Genomic DNA, 16,814 nt, shown 5'->3' on the forward strand with positions numbered 1-16,814 from the left:
TAAAATAACTAGCTTGTAAAACTGACATTGTTTCAAACACTGTGTTTACATTTTTATCAAGTACAATGGGCAAAGTGTGAACAAAAAATGTAAACAAATATTATTGGGCTTAAAAGCTGTAAATTCGTTCGCTGAACATTGTTTCATTACCTCATCAGCTCCTCTTATGAATGAAAGGCGACTGTTGTTCAATGGCGGCTTGTTGAAATATCATGTGGTCTAACAACAGACCTGCAACAGACCCACCTGCCGTCCAAGTCTGGTTTAACAGCTGCATGTTAAACAATAATCTACCATGAAGTGCTTGAAAAATCAAACGTTAGCCTGTAAAATTTGTTTTATTTGTAAAGAGACCTGTCCATAACCCTTGACTGTATGTGCTGCGGACTATAGTATTAGATTAATAACAAGATAAGATAAGATGACTGTTTATTAAATCATCTTAAAATTGCGAGGTAGTAGCACTTCTCCAAACCCATTTTCCCCTTTAAGCTTGCAAATATTACTTTTAAAAAAGTATTTATGTTTTATTACCTATTCAGGCACGCTATGACTTTATATTATAGTATTCAGCTTTTGAAAAGGAAAAGGTCATTAATCTTTGGTCCTCTGCTGCACCCTTGTGCTCATCAACAACACAACTTCACAGCCAATCTTCAAACCTGTCTTTATTACTATTGTGTGATCCATAACCTTAATCTATAATCCATACTGTGTGGTACGGAAACATTACAGTTCAATCCAAAGCTAAACTTGAAAGGCTGGTAAAGACAGGGAATGATAGGAAAAAGGGAATATAGATCCTTACAATCTCTCTATGAGCAATCCGTTCATTAAAATGCACAGTTTGTTTTGAGAGTACAGTACCTGTTCGTGAGAATTACTGCCTTCTGGTCGACGATACAGGCTGCCTGTGTGCGTATATAACGTTTTATAATTACATCAATTAGACTTTTAAATATGTAATATTTGTTAATGATTGAATGTTTGTGTTTATTTGGGTTTTTTGATGTCTGTTTCTGTTCAGTTTGTGCAAATGTGTGCCTAGAGTTCAAGACAAATTAGACGAAGTGTAAACAAACAAACAAACATAACGTATCCATAACATAAATAATTGATTGTTCTAGCTTTGGATGCAAATTGGTCAATAGTAGCAGGCTATGTCAATTTCTATAGTTATTATGTCTATTTTTGTGAAACAGGTTTAAAAAATCAGCGGTTCATTCCGCTGTGGTGACCCCGGATTAATAAAGGGATTATGCCGAAAAGAAAATAAATGAATGAATGAATGAATGAGGTTTATAAAATTGAAAATACACTGAATTTACAATATTCATCCTTTTGTGCATTGTGATGTATTGACAATAATTCTTAAAGGCAATAACTTGTTTATTTATTCATGTACACATGGTACTTTTTGAGTAACAGTTCCTTAGAAATGTGATTTACTTTAGATCATAAAACAACAACATAATATATTATACTTACTTCCAAATCACAAAGTTGTCAGCTAAAAAAAAGGATTTTCTATTGAACGATGCTGCTGATTTGAGAGTTCCCAGTATACATTGGCATATGAATAAATCATACAAATAGTGTTTTTCTGTTAACAGGTTTTATTTTTTTTTTGAGGTGCTGTTGGTTTTGTTGCCTGTGACCTATTTGTGTGTGATGATTAGAGTTCATTTTTTCCTAATGACAATCTGCAGGTATTAAGATAGTTTGTATCTGTATGTCGGTCTAATCTCTAATTTCTACATATTTTTTCCATAAGAAAAAACATCTGAATATAAAAGCACATTTCCAAACTTTTGTTCTTTTACTACTATTTTGAGGGCATCATGGTGGTGCAGTGGGTAGTGCTGTCGCCTCACAGCAAGAAGGGTTGAGCCTCAGCTGGGTCAGTTGGCATTTTTCTCCCCGTGTTTCCCCCACAAGTCCAAAGACATGTGGTATAGGTGAATTAGGTAAGCTAAATTTGTCCGTAGTGTATGAGTGTGAATGAGTGTGTATGGATGTTTCCCAGTGATGGGTTGCAGCTGGAAGGGCATCCACTGTGTTTTACATATGCTGGATTAGTTGGCGGTTCATTCTGCTGTGGCAACCCCAGGTTAATAAAGGGACTAAGCATAAAAAAAAATGAAGAAATCAGTGACCTTGCTGTGAGGCAATCGTGCACCACCATGACACTCTCTTTGCCAAATGATTAAATGAAAATATAAATTGAATTGTGCGCCCTGACAAGAATTTTTTGGCTGCACAAAACAAGTAGCGATATACATTCAAACTGACTAAACAAAATAGTGTAACAAATGTATTGAATATTATTCTTCCTCGATCCCTGCTTTAAATCCAGCGACCGTCTCTGTTTAATCAGAGTCTGGTAAGGTCTTTTCTATGGCTCCTCACGTTTCTCTTCCTCTCCGGTCACTTCCTTTGTCTTCTCCTCCTCTTTCTTTTCCTCCTTTTCCTTCTCTTCCTCTATCCTCTCTTTCTCTGGTTCTTCCTCTTTCTTTTCTGCCTCTGTTTCTTCCTTCTCTTCCTCCTCTTCATCCTCCACCACCTCCCCAACAAAGCGTTCAATCTCAATGATTCGCCGTCTGATACTCTTCCGCGTCTCCTCTTGTTGTGCCAACAGCTTGTTCACCTTGGTCTGCATGAGCTGTAGTGTGCTGTACATCCGGTTGACGCGGTCCTCCAAATCCCTCTCGTCCGGCTTCAGCTTTGAAGGGTCCAGCTCCAGCAGACCATCCTTCAACAGAATCTGCCTCCCTTTCTCCTCCAGCATAGCCTTGGCATCTGGATATTCCGTCAAAGCCTCCATCAGATCGTCTTTGGACAGACAGAAGAGGTCTGAGTAGCCAATGCTTCGAATATTAGCCGTCCTTCGGTTTCCTGCTTTGCTGCCCTTGATGTTCAGAATACTGATTTCTCCAAAGTAGCTTCCATCGCCAAGAACAACAAACTGAGTCACACCATCATCTGCCACCACAGCAAGTTTGCCATCCTTTATGATGTACATCTCACGACCGATGTCACCTTTTCGACAGATGTAGTCCCCGGGGCTGAAAACTTGAGGGCGAAGTTTCAACACCAACTCAATCAGCAACCCGGCCTCACAGTCTGCAAAAATACGCACTTTCTTGAGTGTATCCAAGTGTACGTTCATGCCAATCTCCGCTCTTAGCTTGTCTGGCAAGTACCTCAGTACTTCTCGCTCATCTTGTGCTTTCTTGTTTGTCCACAGGTAGTCAAACCACTTGATAACCCGGTCCTCAAGCTCCTTGCTGACATGCCGTGCATGCATGTACTGCTTAATATTATCAATCCTAGCCTGGAACTGAGCCTGGGCTGCGTTCATATTTGAGATCATTGTTGCAATGTTACCTACAATGGTGGCAAAGATCAAGACGCCAACCAGGAAGTCAACTACATGGAAGAAGAACTCAGAGTCGAGCTCTGGAGATGGCGTTTCTCCAATGGTGGTGAGAGTAAGTGTGGACCAGTAGAGGCTGAAGGAATATTTCCGCATGAGCTCTCCAAACTCAGGCTCGGTGAGAGCAGGATACACCCATGCATCCGAGCCGAACCCAATAGACTTGGAGAAGGAGAAGTAGAGGCAGGCGTTCCAGTGGATGATGATGATGATGTACATGACCAGAGTGCAGATGCGGAAGATGTTGGGGTAGTTGGTCATGGTTTCAGAGATTTTGAAGAACTCAAACATGCGGTTCAGCCGGAGCAACTTGTTTATGCGGATTTCTGGGTAGTCCAACCCCAAAATAAAGTAAAAGATGTCTGTGGGTAGCATAGAGATGACATCGAGGCGGAACTGGAGACTGTCGGTGTAGCGCTTGAGGAGGAGCTTCTCGTCTTTGACAAGCAGGCCCTGTTCCAGGTAACCTGGTTAAAAGAAAAAAACATACAAGATAGGGATAAATGATTGGAATAAAATTTATTATATCATGATAAGGAATTCCAGCAAGTTGTGTGTGTGTGTGTGTGTGTGTGTGTGTGTGTGTGTGTGTGTGTGTGTGTGTGTGTGTGTGTGTCTTAAAAGTCTTAAAATTAAATAATTAAAGTGGTAGTTCCCCTCTTTCATTGTTTACTCTCTCTTTGAAAAATGCTGATTGCCGGGACCCATTGACTTTCATTGTAGGAAAAAATACTATGGAAGTCAATGGGTGCTAGCAGCCAGCATTTTTCAAATTATCTCAAACAAAATAAACTCAAACAGGTTTGGAACAAGTCGTATCACAGGTTTATGCCTTCATTGAAACATCTGAAATAACAAGTGATGTACAGTACCTGTTCGTGCTCTGAATGCCATATCAGCCAAGTAAAGCAGGTCAGAGGTGTAGTCCAGGAGGAACCACGTCAGTAGATATTCATGCTGAAGCTCCTCAAAACAAGCTCTGTGTGAACAGACATCATATGAATACACTCCAGAGTATTTAAAATGCATCTGCTCTGTCTGGTATGGATGCATTTATTAGCTTATGGGTTGAAGGGAGTAAAGGAGATTCTTTTATGTATTCTATTTGTGTTCTTCATCTTATGAACATCAGATTATTACCGTGCAATTATAACTGTCCAATTGTACATGACAGGGAATGTGATTATGAGCAGCCACTGATAGTACAGAAGTCCCGCGGGGTTAATCACAAACACCTCCTTGGGCCTGGAGAAAATGAAGTTGACATGAGAAATAATCAACGGTGATTGCTTTGAACTTTTGATGATCACAGATTAGAAACGGCTAATAAAAAGCATGAGACCAACCCTTCCTTTTTCTCCTTTTCCTTTTCTTTCTCCTTTTCCTTTTCTTTCTCCTTTTCTTTTTCCTTCTCCTTTTCTTTTTCCTTCTCCTTCTCTTTTTCTTTTTCCTTTTCTTTCTCATTATCTTTTTGCTTCTCGTTCTTTTGATTCTTCTCCTTCTTTTCTTTCTTCTCTTTCTTTTCCTTTTTCCTTCAGGATGACACACAGGTTAATACCATAAAACATTTGGACATTGTTTATAGACTGATTTGTTCAGGTATTCTACGTACTCCTTCTTTTCTTTTTTCTCTTTTTTCTTTTTCTTCTCTTCCCTGTGGAGATCAAAATGCACATCAAATTAATACACAAACATATATTAAAGAGACAGTTCACCCCCAAAAAAATAAATAAATTCTGTCATCATTTACTCACCATTCACTTGTTTAAAGAACTTATTTGAGTTTCTTTTGTCTGTTAAAAGAAGGCATTTTTAATTAGCGAAAAACCTGTAACCGTTGACTCTCTTTTTTTCATAGTTTTTTTTTCATAGTTGTCAGTGGTTACAGGTTTTTCGCTTTCTTCAAAATTTCATCTTTTGCTTTCAAAAAGAAACATTTTATTACCACTTGAAGGTGAGTAAATTATGAGTCAATTTGAAATATCCATTCATTATATTATATTATATTATATTATATTATATTATATTATATTATATTATATTATATTATATTATATTATATTATAGTATATTATATTAAATTAAAATATATTAAATTAAATTATATTATATGTGATTACTCCTCGTTGTTGTTGCTGTTGTTGACATTAAATACTCGTCCTGGAGTCGGAGCTGAAATTGGGTTTTCGCTGTCCTCCTCCACCTCAATTATTGGAGACACTCGGGGTGGGACTGCTACACCCAATGCTGTAGGTACAACCGTCATGATTCCTTTTCTATAACAATTAACTGAAACAACAGTTAATAAGTTAATAAATAATTTACATTAGGTAAAGGTTATGACATTTTCAAAAATAACTAAAATGATACTTTAGTTCATGCTAAGAACGATTCCGATCTGCCCATGCACTGACATTTCATTGTGAGTTAAAAGAGTAACACTTTACAATAACCGTACATGAATAATGATGTAGTAATATGTAAATTAAACGTTACTTCATTATGAGCTAATGATGAGGTAAGGCATGTGCTTATCAAGAACTAACATTAACTACAACATAAATCATATGAGTTCAGGTGTGAATAATGCCTACACTGTAAAGAAAATGTTGTAAAATTGACAGTTTCACTGGCAATTTTGGTTGCCAGTAATACTGTAAAATTTACAAGTGCACTGTAAAACCAAAATTGCCAGTAATACTATAACGTTTACAGCATTTTTTAATGTATCTTGCAACATGTCATGAGTTTATTTTGGTTGCAAAAATGTTAAATATTGAATATATTTAGTTTAAACTTTAAGTATAATATGGACTAACTATACCATAAATACTATAACTATACTATACACTACCTGACTAAAGGCTTGTTGTTGATTCCAGTTGTAAGAGCAACAAATAATGACTTCTAGTTGATCAATTGATAAAGTGGCAGAAGGAATCTGTTAAACTGCATCACAATCATCACAAATACTGCAGAAGACCTATTGGAACCCGCATGGACCCAAGATTCTCACAGAAATCAGTCAAGCTTGGTAAAGGAAAATCATGGTTTGGGGTTACATTCAGTATGGGGATGTGCGAGAGATTTGCAGTGTGGATGGCAACATCAACAGCCTGAGGTATCAAGACATTTGTGCTTTATTTTGGTCAAATAAGCGTAATCTAGAGGCCTTTGACTTTCATATAAGCCACTTCTGATACCAAATGATCAACTAGAAGTCAAGTTATTATTTGTTGTTCCTAAAACATGGATAGGCGACAAGACTTTTGTCAGGGAGTGTATATACGTTATTTTACTGACATGTATTTACAAGTAATTAAGGTGGCTTAAAATTACAGTTCTTGAATGGTGCATGCATTAACTCATCATTAGTTCATAGTAATATTTGACATATTAGTAAATTATCATTCATGTACTGTTACTGTAAAATGTTACCGTTAAAACAGACCATTTAAATGCCATTACGCATTTTGAACGTATATTTGTGCAGACATAATATAATATGTATTCTTGACTAAGTGTAAACAACAATATTAGTATTCCAACTAACTTAATAGATATTTTAAATCTCCCAGCATTTTATTGATGTTTTTATAATCCAGAATCACTAGACTACAAATTTAAATAAAAAAATAAAACTGGCACCAGTTCAGATTAAACTCACCAAATGTTTTCCTTTAGCCCAAATCCTGTCCCATCCTCTCCTGATCAGAAGAATCACTGAGCCCCTAAGAAATTACAGGCCTTTCTGTCTGGCGGAATTAAAGAGACAGTCAAATTACAGCTAGTGCTTTGAAAGGAGGAATACGCCTGTGGTTCATTTGTTCTGTTGTGCTCTGTAATGATATCTCAGACTTGCATGACCCTGAGAAGGATTTGGAGATTAATGAGAGACCGGAGTGACAAAGACAAAGCCTCCTCCCTGCTTTCTTGAATGGTACATTATTTATATTCCCTCCAACAAAAGTCTGGGTGAGACCCATACGCAATTATACAATTTTGGCAACCTGTCGTTTTTTTGTTTTAATTGTTCCATTTTCAGACCTAATTTTATGTTTATGCTTATGGATTTACCAAATAAACATGTGTGAATTGCAATGTTTGTTTGTGGTATGCTATACCAACTATTAACTTTAATTTCAAAGTGTGTGTGTGTGTGTGTGTGTGTGTGTGTGTGTGTGTGTGTGTGTGTGTGTGTGTGTGTGTGTGTGTGTGTGTGTGTGTGTGTGTGTGTGTGTGTGTGTGTGTGTGTGTTTTTTTGTAGTCTCTATGTTATGCTGGTGTAGTTTGTGTATGTGCTTGCTAGGCTGTGAGCAGTAGAGTGGAGTGAGAGATTTGGCTCATGTAGCAAAATCTGCCCAGTCAGCACTCTTCAACAGATCTGCTTTATCCTATTAAAACAAACCTGCCAGCCTTCCTTTCACACCCACCTGCAGCTTTATTAAAAAGCCAACAAGAGAAATGCAGTAGGTGGCCTTCAGTGGATATATGTAGATTTTGCTTGATTCTACGCTTTAATCTTAAGATAGTTTTTTAGTATTTTATGTATATATGCGGCAGGGTAAGTAATATGTGTATAGTGTGAGTGTATATTTTGAGTATACATAAATATGTTAAGTTTATATAACATAGATAAACTGTAGATAATATCTGTTTTCACATGTCTATCCATATCTGTTTGGTATGATTAAACAAGATGATTAGACATTAAAAAAGGCAAACGATTGTTTTAAATTCCTGTCCAGAGAGGTCATTTTGACCTTTGATTTGTCTTACACAATCATGTGTTGCGATTTCGCAGGTCAGAGTTCATCAAGCTTGAACTATCCAACGCAGCAAACTGCAAAACTTGTCTCACAAGCTTGCGTTTTCAATCTGCCGCATTCAGTGCATATGAATGGAGGTCTATGGGGAGAAAAGTGCATTGTGACCACAGCTTTATTCAATGTTAAATGCTAACAATGTGAGTTTGAATGACAGTTTACATGATATTTACTGCCATATATGGAAAGCAGCCGCAGATAGTTTACAGATCTTGAAAATAAAATAAAACATTTGAAATTGAACTATAACTCACTATCAGTTATTTAGCATGTACATTCAGTAATAGTAAATGTTTAATAGTATTAGGAGATTTAATGTGTATTAATTAGATTATAAACCTAACCATTTCATGAGTGAGAGCATATTCTGTGCTTCTAAATGGCTGTATTTATTTGTGTTGCATCTGCAAACAGTCAAATTGCTCAATACTGCAAATCCCGTCTCGTCACAGTCCATACTGAAACATGAAAATGCTGTTTTTAAATTTGTCCACTTTGGACAACATTTTTAAAATGATACGTTTTCATTTAATAAAATGCTATTTCAGGCCTTATACAAACAAACATGGGAATTTATAAAATGCACTTTTGTGCGTTTTGTCCAAACAGAGTAGTGTGTGTCTGAAATTGATACTTTCTAAAAATATATGGCCAGGGTGAAGATTTCCATGTGGTCACTACAACTGGAGTTTTCACCTCATGGCGTCAGCATATATGCTGTTTTCTGCTTTCCGATTGGCCAACATGGCTGGGTTAACACCAAATATCGAAGACATGAATGAGACAAATTCTGCATGTACACAGTAAGTGTATAGCGTATTCTGTGTTGTTCATGGAGCGGGTCGGTAAACCCCCTCTGTTCTCACGTTTGCACTGACTCACAAAACGCTAATTAAACGCTTATTAAGCGGCTTCCGGGTCCAGTCGCTTTATCAAACTGTATGGGGAAACTCATCAAATGGTAAATGTTTAAAAAGCGATGTCATACTTTCGAAAATCATGATCGCAATATATACATCCATGCCTAATATCAGATGGCCAGAAAGTGATTCATTTCTTATAAATTGTTACAATTTTGGTATTTGTGATGCAGCATAACTGTTGTGTACACCATGATTTTATATGAAATTCACTTTAATGTGCCATAGGACTAAAAAGTGGTCATAAAGTAATATTTCATATGTCACCGATATGTCAAGACTTAACAAGCAGATTCCCTGTTTGATATGAACCCTGTGAAAAATTGTAATCATCGCCCCCTGTTGGTTTGGCATTAGCTTAATATGAATCACAGTGCGTTTTGGGGTGTTCATAAGGATAATCCGAACTGTTTATAGTATAGTATACACTAGAATAGTCCAAAACTGATGAATAAATATGCGTTTGGACATGACCATATTTTCACATTACATTCCCTTAAAAAGCAAAAGGTATCACTTTTAGTTACTTTTTTAAAGCGAGACTGTAACACATCACTTTTAAAAAGAACTTTCCTCAACACTGCATAAAACAGGCTTTCACATGTTAATTATATTACCTTGCACCATTGTAGTGATTGGTTTCATCACACAAAATTAAATTTTGTCCATTTTTATTTTTCAAGTGTTACAAAGTTACAATTCAGCTGATAAAAAAGACATTAAAATTGCAGTAAGAAAAAAATACATTTTATTTTAAGAAACTGAAAGAAAGAAAAAAGACATTGAAAAGTAACGCTGTCTGCAGCAGTATCGGCTCAATTCGTACAGTGAGGTTATTATAAATCATCATCTGCCAGGAATTATTTTCACACAAAACACAAGCAATGTGCCACTTTAAGTTCCAGCAAGCCAGTCTTGCGCTCCCCCTTGCTCTAGCCAAGTCCCTGTGCTATTTAGACCACAAAGGCGTGGCCTTAATTTTAGTGATGTCACCGATTGGTTATGATCTTGGGGGCATGGCTTGTCATCATCCCTCTCTTACTACACTGACAGAGCAGCATCAGGAGCTTCGGCCATCAACACCTGCTCTCCAGCAGCCACATCAGGCCCAACAACAGTGGTGTCGATTTCCATTGCCACAGCCGGGGCCTCTGGGCTGAGGGCAGGATCTACAGCCGCAACGGCAGCAGCGATGACATCAGCAGCTGGTTCAGCGACATCAACAGGTAGGATCTCATTGGCAGCAGCAGCATCAACAGTGGCAGCGGTTCCAGCAGGTTCAGCTTCGGCTCCAACTTCAGCTCCAGCTTCGGCACCAGCTTCAGCACCAGCTTCAGCACCAGCTTCTGCCTCTGCACCCTCTGCTTCTGCTCCCTCAGCCTCATCTGAGTTCAATGGAGCTGCTGGCTGGGCAGGCTGGTGGTAACCATAGTGTGGGTAAAATCCACGATACTGTGGCTAGAGTAGATAGGACAGTGGGATGCAACCTCATAAATGTATATTGTAATAAAAAATCTGTGATATAGTTTTGATAAGATGCAATAACCTACAGCAACTTCCTCATCAGATCCGTCTCCTGTGGGCGCGAAAGCAGCAGGGTTGAAGAAAAATCCCTGAAAGACATATTCAAAGTGACATGTAAACACAAAACACTCTCAATCACAACTTACAGTATTGCCAGCCTTAAATACAGTACAAAACAAATGCAGCTTTTGTAGCAGTTTCAAGAAACAACTGTTATTCAGTCATATAAATAAATTAGGAAATCTTTTTTTTTTTCTTTAAAAATAATCTTTTTGGTCCAATGGAAAGATTTTATGGATGTTAAAGATTGTCTATAGAAATATTATTGCCTATAAAGAAATTTCTTATGTAAGAGTGTACTGCCACATTGTAGTTTTTGCTAGCAAAACCTAGCTAAATGCTAAAGTACCTTACTTCGATCTTTTTAGGACCTAGAGAGCAATTTAATAGTTTACATAATTTAAATTAAATGCTACTATACAAACTGAAAATGTGAGTCGTTTAAGCTCTGTATTGAATTAGCATATTTTGCAAACAGCATTAGCAAGGACTTTGATACGCTAACATCAGTACACTGACGTTTCAGCTGGACTGTAAAAATGTTTTGGGTTTTATTCCTGCATGAAATACAGTATACTTGGACTATGTTTCAATAGGAAATACTATTTCAGTCTATTTCTTTTTTCAGTATTTACAAAATATGCTATTAGTTTCTGAGTAAAAATAAATAGTATTAGCATGCGGCTAACCTGCTGAGGTACTTGAGGTGAAACCTGAGGCTGGGTCTGTGAATAGAAAATATATTCAAAAATGTTTTCAGAGATCTATAGTTCACCATCAAGCAGCAAAAATTTTATGGTTTAGCAAAAAATAACCATGATTTTACAACAAATTAAGGTAACCCTTTATTTTGATGGTCTGTTTGAGTATTAGTAGACTGTCTGCTTAATATCTGTTAATACTGCTGCTAAACTGACAATAAGAAAATTTGCAATTACATGTCAACTTACACTAACCCAAATCTTAAGCCTAACCCCAACCCCAACCTAACAGTCTACTTATAATCTTATAAGAATTAGTTGACATGTAGATGAAATGTAACAACAAACGAACCATCAAAATAAAGTGACCCAAATGATACCAATTTCCTGTCAGTTAAGCCATGATTTTAATGGTATTAAATATAATGAAGAAAAACCATGGTTACTACACATTTACTATATTAAATGGGTGATTTTCCTAAGGAATTGATTGTTAAAGAATAAGAGTGGTTTACATCAACAGGAGCAGGATCTACGGGAGCTGCAGGTGCGGCCTGTGAGGAACAGAAATTCCATGAAGCTAAACATGTTCATACAATAAAGTGTTTAAAGTATGTTGAAGGGATTAAATATCTAACATACAGGCAGTTGAGGACCAGCAACAGCACCATATCCCTGAAATACATGAAGCAAATCAGATAATGTCATATAATGATAATAATATTTAAATCCTCTAAGTCTTTAGCCTTTTTATCATTGAACAAACCTGTTGCCGCAGCTGTCCTAGCATTCTGTAGAGCTCCATCAACTGCAAAGCTGTGTTTGCATGACTAGCAATTGCCTGCTGCACATGAGAAAATGCAATATGAGTAATTTAGAAATTAATGTTCGGAAGACTTCTGGAACTTTAACTATTAGTTCATCCAAAAATGAAAATTACCTCACATATTTTTTTCTCTTTCATGTGTTTTTTGACATTTATGAGTTTCTTCTACATAAAAAAAGATATTTTGAAGAATGCTGGACTTCCATAGTAGGAAATAAACTACCATAGGAGTCAATAGGTCCAAGCAACCAGCATTTTTCAGTAAACCTTCTTTTTTTTAGGAAAGAAATTCTAGTTTTTGAAGGGAAAAAATCATTTTTGGTGAACTATGCCTTTAAATGGCCTTTAAATAAGTAGAATCATTTGTTTCTTATAGCGTAAAGAGCATTGAAGCAATCTAAAGAAACTTTTGTGAGATATAAAGCTTCAATGGATGCTAAATGAACCATCAATTCCACCTAAGACCCCTATTGTGCAAATATGAATAGATATCAGATCTTAACTGATCTTACCTCATTACTGCCACTGTCAGGGGCCTAAAATCCACAAAGCAAGAATGAGATGCTATAAAACATTTCGGTCTGACAGTTATTCTACTTTAAACTGACAGAAAATGATAAACAAGAACTCACAGGGGCAGCTAGTGAAGAGCCCAGCAAACACATCAACAGCGCCACAGCTTTCATATTGCTCTTATGATCCACAGAAAGAAAAATAAACACAAGCTTCTTACTGGTGAACCATTCAATTCTGACAGCAACTTTTTTCCAAAAATATTAAGCTTACCTCTTCGGGAGGTCCCTAGTACAGCTGGTTGACTTCTCTGAGATTAAAGAGGAATGAACAAGCACTGGAAAAGACTGCTATATATACTTGGCAGATCCCAAAAGAGGCCAATCATCTCCCAGGAACGAGCGAAATCTATTTTTTGCCCTTATTCTTAAAACAAGGTTGGAATTACAACTGTTAATGAGCCATTATGTGTAATTATAGATGTGAAATTCTGCTTGGTGCACAGTTCTTCAAAAAGACAGACGAAAAAATGAAATTGTCTAGCAGACAGGAGGGTTTGTCTGTCTGTGGTGTTTGATGAAGTTTGCATGGGTATGACGTTCAGGGGACCCGTGACAGTGCGGGACTTGTGGGCGCCTGCCAAATTGATCAACCTAATTAAAACAGATCTTCACAATGGAGGCTCAATCACACATTCTTCTGCATCTTCTTAATTATAGACGTTATGCATGGCTTTCTTGCTGATTCATTTTGGAGATGTGTAAATCTTTTTGGCTTCTTGTTGTTGTGACCACACTGACATCTTTTTTAGTGTTGTTGTCGTCTGTGCTTTTTACTAAGCAGTTTGGAGCTTTACGAGGGTTGGTGTGCTTTGTGCTTTAGGGAATCCTGATCCAGGATGCCTTCTATCTGATAACATAAAACGAAAAGTGAGCATAAAAGGTTTATAGATACCCTCCTGCGGTGCTTAAAATAGTCAGGCAGGGGAGAACATATAATCTGGATCCCCTTCAGTCATTCTTGCAGACAAGACATTTATTTTTACAGGGTCAGGTTTTTTTTTTTTAGAGTTGTCCTTTGAACTCTTGTAAGTAATGTTTTTTTTTTAGCATCAGGTTTCAATGGTTACAGCTTTTTATAGATTGTTTACTTGTTTTATCATATTTTAAACTTCTATTAATAGATTCCAAAAAGGCCGATCTATTTTAAGTACAATAAATATATGTTTTAAAACAATACACATTTAAATACATCTTTTTTAAGGATATAACAACTTGGATGTATGTGGAAATAACTCTACTTTATGGATGGCATGTTGGCTTAGTTGTTAGCACTGTTGCCTCACAGCATTAAGGTTGCTGGTTTGAGTCCCAACTAAACTATTTGGCATTTCTGTGTGGAGTTTGCATGTTCTCCCTGTGTTCGCGTGGGTTTCCTCCGGGTGCTCTGGTTTCCTCCACAGCCAAAGACTTGCATCAAAGGTGAATTGAAAAAACTAAATTGTTCGTAATGTATAACTGTGTGTGAATGAGTGTGTATGGGTGTTTCCCAATACTGGGTTGCAGCTAGTAGGACATCTACTGCATAAAACATATATTGGAATATATGGCGGTTCATTCCATCGTGGTGATCTTGGAAATAGAGACTAAGCCAAAGAAAGATTAATAAATGAATAATCTCTAGTTTATCTAACCAAATAACATTAATAAACAATAATAATAATAATAATAATAAAATAATAATAATTCTGAGAAATTATGAATTATTATGATGCGGTGGTGCAGTAGATAGTGCTGCCCCCTCACAGCAAGAAGGTCCCTGGTTCGAGCCTCGGCTGGGTCAGTTGGCATTTCTGTGTGGAGTTTGCATGTTCTCCCATTGTTTGTGTGGGTTTCCTCCGGGTGCAGTTTTCCTCACAGTCCAAAGACACATGGTACAGGTGAATTGGGTAGGCTAAATTGTCCGTAGTGTATGTGTTTGAATGAGTGTGTATGGATGTTTCCCAGAGATCAGCTGCATACATATGCTTGGTAAGTTGGCGGTTCATTCCGCTGTGGTGACCCCAGATTAATAAAGGGACTGAGCCAAAAATAAAATGAATAAATGAATGAAAATTTAATGCTCATTATTGCTAAATATTTCACTGTAAAAACTACTGTTCAGTTTGGTAGAAATGGCTTACCATAGTACACTCAAAAAATGATGTTTGCTGTTTGTTCAAACTACCTAATTAAAATGAGCTAAAAACATCACAATTCTTGAGGTTTTTTAGACAACTGAAATGTTTTATGTTACATTTTTTCATGTTGACTAAATTCCTTCATGTTTACTCAACACAAATCGATTGTGTTTTTTTACAGTATACATGATTTTGCTGCTTGTTCAAACTACTTACTGTATGTAAATTGAGCTGAAGCAACACAATTCTTGAGATTTTGGGGGACAACATAATTGTATGTTCAGTCCACTAAAATGTATAAACTTAATTGATTTGTGGTGGGGCAACTTGGATTAATTGTGTGGACCCCTGTAATTTTTACAGTGTATAGACAGCTATCAGGGTCAAAAATGTGTAAATCCTACACCAAATTTAATTGTATCAACACATCAACAAACCTAACCGTAACAGCAACAGAAATACTGTTTTGGAGACATTATTTACATCCCGGGGTGCCGCTCGCCAGTACGGGCCCCCTATGATAACATTTCAAGTGTGTTGCAGACAAAAGTACAGAAGGTGGGTATTGGTAAAGAGGATAGTGGTTGTCGGGGACAAAACTGAAGAGCAGGGGTTGAAGGGGGGGTGTCAGGGACGAAACTAATAAAGCAGAGGGGGGGCGGGTGCTGTTAGTGAGGCCAACAGGGGGCGCTCAAACGATGTGTGAGTCTTAATGCCCCTGTATAGAGAAGGGAACACTATACTGTCAGTGAGCGCCATCTTTCAGATGAGACATTAAACCGAGGTTCTGACTCTCTGTGGTCATTAAAAATCCCATAGCACTTTTCATGACGAGTAGGGGTGTAACCCCGATGTCCTGGCCAAATTCCCTCCTTAGGCCCTTACACATCATGGCCTCCCGATCATCCTCATCCACCAAATTGGCTGTATCACTGTCTTTCCACTCCAACTATAGCTGGTATGAAGTGAGCACTCTGGCGCCGTTGTTCTGTGGCTGTCGTTGCATCAACCAAGTGGATGCTGCACACTGGTGTTGGTATGGAGAGAACCCCCACCTCACTCATGATTTTGAAACGCTTTGGGTCTATGGTCACGCATGACAAATGTATGTATGTATGTATGTATGTATGTATGTATGTACAATGTAATGGGATATAGATATAAAATGAGACATCATGTTAATTTGTCATGTTCATTGTCTTCTATAAACTTGCTTTCTTAGCAACATGGTCAAATCAGATGTGATTGTGTGCATACAGAGAAAACACATGCAGAATTGCATCCTTAATACAATAAACTTTTTGTAAGACTTTTAGCCCTAAACATTTTGAATATATCTGTTTTTTATGCTCATGTTGGCAAATACCCTCACAATGAAGTAACATATACTCCATTTGATGTGTGTGTGTGTGTGTGTGTGTGTGTGTGTGTGTGTGTGTGTGTGTGTGTGTGTGTGTGTGTGTGTGTGTGTGTGTGTGTGTGTGTGTGTGTGTGTGTGTGTGTGTGTGTGTGTGTGTGTGTGTGTGGAAACAGCTCCTAAAAATTCACAGTAAAAAGGCTTCCCATTCATTAATTTTCCTTCGGCTTAGTTCCTTTATTTATCAGGGGTCACCACAACCGTCAACCAATCCGGCATAAACACAGCGGATGCCCTTCCAGCTGCAACCCAGTATTGGGAAACACCCAAGCACACTCATTCACACACATACACTACAGCCAAATTCAACATCACACATTTTAATATATCCCAGTGCAAAAGCAAAAATATACAATAGTGAAACAGGACTGTGATAAAACCCTGTTTATAATAGCTGACTGCACATTTTACC

The 16,814-nt window shown here is 37.4% G+C and overlaps 2 protein-coding genes across 2 annotated transcripts; both read right to left on the reverse strand.

Annotated features, from left to right (window-relative positions):
• Positions 1 to 2,395: 2,395 nt before the first annotated feature.
• On the reverse strand, positions 2,396 to 7,293 carry cnga1a (cyclic nucleotide gated channel subunit alpha 1a). The gene is made up of 7 exons (NM_001145623.1): positions 7,104 to 7,293; positions 5,557 to 5,725; positions 5,049 to 5,090; positions 4,783 to 4,968; positions 4,577 to 4,681; positions 4,309 to 4,415; positions 2,396 to 3,903 (listed from the first exon to the last, which is right to left on the reverse strand). The coding sequence occupies exons 2-7, from the start codon at positions 5,700 to 5,702 to the stop codon at positions 2,396 to 2,398; spliced, it is 2,094 nt and encodes a 697-aa protein (NP_001139095.1). The 5' UTR covers positions 5,703 to 5,725; positions 7,104 to 7,293.
• Positions 7,294 to 9,836: 2,543 nt separating this feature from the next.
• On the reverse strand, positions 9,837 to 13,134 carry enam (enamelin). The gene is made up of 9 exons (NM_001145556.1): positions 13,080 to 13,134; positions 12,926 to 12,985; positions 12,806 to 12,829; positions 12,234 to 12,311; positions 12,110 to 12,142; positions 11,983 to 12,021; positions 11,456 to 11,491; positions 10,733 to 10,795; positions 9,837 to 10,640 (listed from the first exon to the last, which is right to left on the reverse strand). The coding sequence occupies exons 2-9, from the start codon at positions 12,977 to 12,979 to the stop codon at positions 10,224 to 10,226; spliced, it is 744 nt and encodes a 247-aa protein (NP_001139028.1). The 5' UTR covers positions 12,980 to 12,985; positions 13,080 to 13,134; the 3' UTR covers positions 9,837 to 10,223.
• Between the last annotated feature and the right edge of the window lie 3,680 nt (positions 13,135 to 16,814).

The sequence above is a fragment of the Danio rerio genome, chromosome 1 (genome assembly GCF_049306965.1).
Source record: "Danio rerio strain Tuebingen ecotype United States chromosome 1, GRCz12tu, whole genome shotgun sequence".
NCBI lineage: Eukaryota > Metazoa > Chordata > Actinopteri > Cypriniformes > Danionidae > Danio > Danio rerio.